The sequence below is a fragment of the Sinocyclocheilus anshuiensis genome, unplaced genomic scaffold (genome assembly GCF_001515605.1).
Source record: "Sinocyclocheilus anshuiensis isolate Anshui unplaced genomic scaffold, SAMN03320099.WGS_v1.1 scaffold106, whole genome shotgun sequence".
NCBI classification, from domain to species: domain Eukaryota; kingdom Metazoa; phylum Chordata; class Actinopteri; order Cypriniformes; family Cyprinidae; genus Sinocyclocheilus; species Sinocyclocheilus anshuiensis.
The window spans coordinates 209,498-211,395 of record NW_015542347.1 but is presented as its reverse complement, the minus strand read 5'-3'; the positions used below and the strand labels follow the sequence as shown (position 1 = coordinate 211,395).

At 37.4% G+C, this 1,898-nt stretch overlaps 1 protein-coding gene across 3 annotated transcripts in view; it reads left to right on the top strand.

Moving 5' to 3' along the window:
* LOC107691412 (flap endonuclease 1-like) overlaps positions 1-1,898 on the top strand; it is a 9,805-nt gene extending 7,907 nt beyond the window's left edge. For all 3 annotated transcript variants that reach the window (XM_016489987.1, XM_016489989.1, XM_016489988.1), the window contains exons 11-12: positions 1,398-1,512; positions 1,691-1,898. In XM_016489987.1, coding sequence (XP_016345473.1) covers positions 1,398-1,512; positions 1,691-1,768 — 193 coding nt within the window. In that variant the 3' untranslated portion in view covers positions 1,769-1,898. The remainder of the gene's footprint in view (positions 1-1,397; positions 1,513-1,690) is intronic.

The following is a 1,898-nucleotide window of genomic DNA, read 5'->3' as shown; positions in this document are numbered from 1 at the left end:
CCGAGGCATCCTAGGTGTATATGACTTTCTTCTTTCAGACGAATCCAGTCGGAGTTATATTAAAAATTGTCTTTTATCTTTCAAGCTCTATCGTTGCACTCAGCAGGTATTGCAGTGCTTTGGTTCAAAATACCTGAAATAAAAAGCACCCTTCCATAAAAAAAAAGTCTCACACGGCTCCGGGGGGTGAACAAAGGCCTCCTGTAGCGAATCGATGCGTGTTTGTAAGAAAATATCCATATTCAAAACGTAATAATCACTTGAATCTAGCTTGCGCTCACTGTTGTAAAACCGAAGCAGTTCCGGGGGAATTACATATGAGGTCAGCTTTGCGCATGTGCGGCTCAGAAGTGACGCATGCGGAGAGATCGAAACAAAACCGGTCACTAATTAGAAGTACAAAACGAAGATTTGTAAAGAAGAATGTTGGAGGATTTCGATATAAGCCAAGAGGAGACTGGTTTTCCTTTGCTAAAGTAAGGAAACTTTGCTGCTTTTGATCCTGTAAACAAATGTTGGTTTTCACGAGACTCACCGGCGCATGCGCAACGCTGACCTCATACGTCATCAGCCCGGAGCTGCTTCCGTGTACAACTGTTGGCGCAAGCTACATTAAAGTGATTATTACATTTTGAATATGGATATTTTTCTTACAAAAACGCATCGATTCGCTACAGGAGGCCTTTGTTCAGCCCCCGGAGCCGTGTGAGACACTTTTTTTTTTTTTTTTTTTTTTATGGAAAGGTGCTTTTTATTTCAGGTCTTTTGAACCGAAGCACTGCAACACCCGCTGAGTACAACGATAGAGCTTGAAAGATAAAAGACAATTTTTAATATAACTCCGACTGGATTCGTCTGAAAGAAGAAAGTCATATACACTTAGGATGCATCGGGGGTGAGTAAAACACAGCCTAATTTTCATTTTCGGGTGAACTAACCCTTTAAACTAAATCAATCTTAATTTGGTCTTAATCGGTCTTAAACTAGAAACCACTAATGTCAGAAAAGCCAGTCTAAAATAAAATTGTTTAATTTACAAATCGGTTTACAAATGTTTGTGTGTGTGTGTATATATATCTTATGTGTAGACAAACCACTATTTATTTATTTTTTATATTTAAATAACAATTAAAGCAACTTGTGACAGATGCCATATTAAAATGGATCTTAAATGGCTTGTACACAAAGGTTGTAATGTGGCACGTGTATTTGTGGGCAGGTTATAAATATAAGCTAAAAGCCAGCATCTTTTTTTTTGTTTTGTTTTTGGGCGAAAGCAGGTGAGGGAAACCTGTTGTGCTGTGAGAAGGAACAAATAGAAAGGAAGTTGTTCTCTTGTATTTGTGGTTCTCACAGCAGCAGGATGTTTTTCAGATGTGTTACATTTGTGTTTCCAGTGAGGATCGTATCCGTAACGGCTGTAAGAAAATCATGAAGAGTAGACAAGGGAGCACCCAGGGAAGACTGGACACATTCTTTACTGTAACAGGATCAATATCCTCCAAGCGTAAGGTAGGAGGAAGTAATTACTAAAACTAACTTGTATAACTATATTGAAAATTAAGTACTCTGAAGAATAATACAGTCGTGATTAATTTGATGGTAATTGTGCATGTCTTTCTTCATTAAACAGTGATTGGTTTATCTGTTTAAAGAAAGGTAATTGTATTTTTTTTTTTTTATTATATAGGAGCCTGAAATAAAGGGATCTGCTAAAAAGAAGCAGAAGACGAGTGCGACACCAGGCAAATTCAAGAAAGGCAAATAAAAGCGATTTCAGCTAGAGGAGTTCAGAGCTTGTAGTGTCATTAACAGTCAAAACATTTCGTATTAAGGAACAAAACATGAGAACAGTTGCTTTCATTATTTTAATGAACCTGGGGAGAAAAATGTTTAAA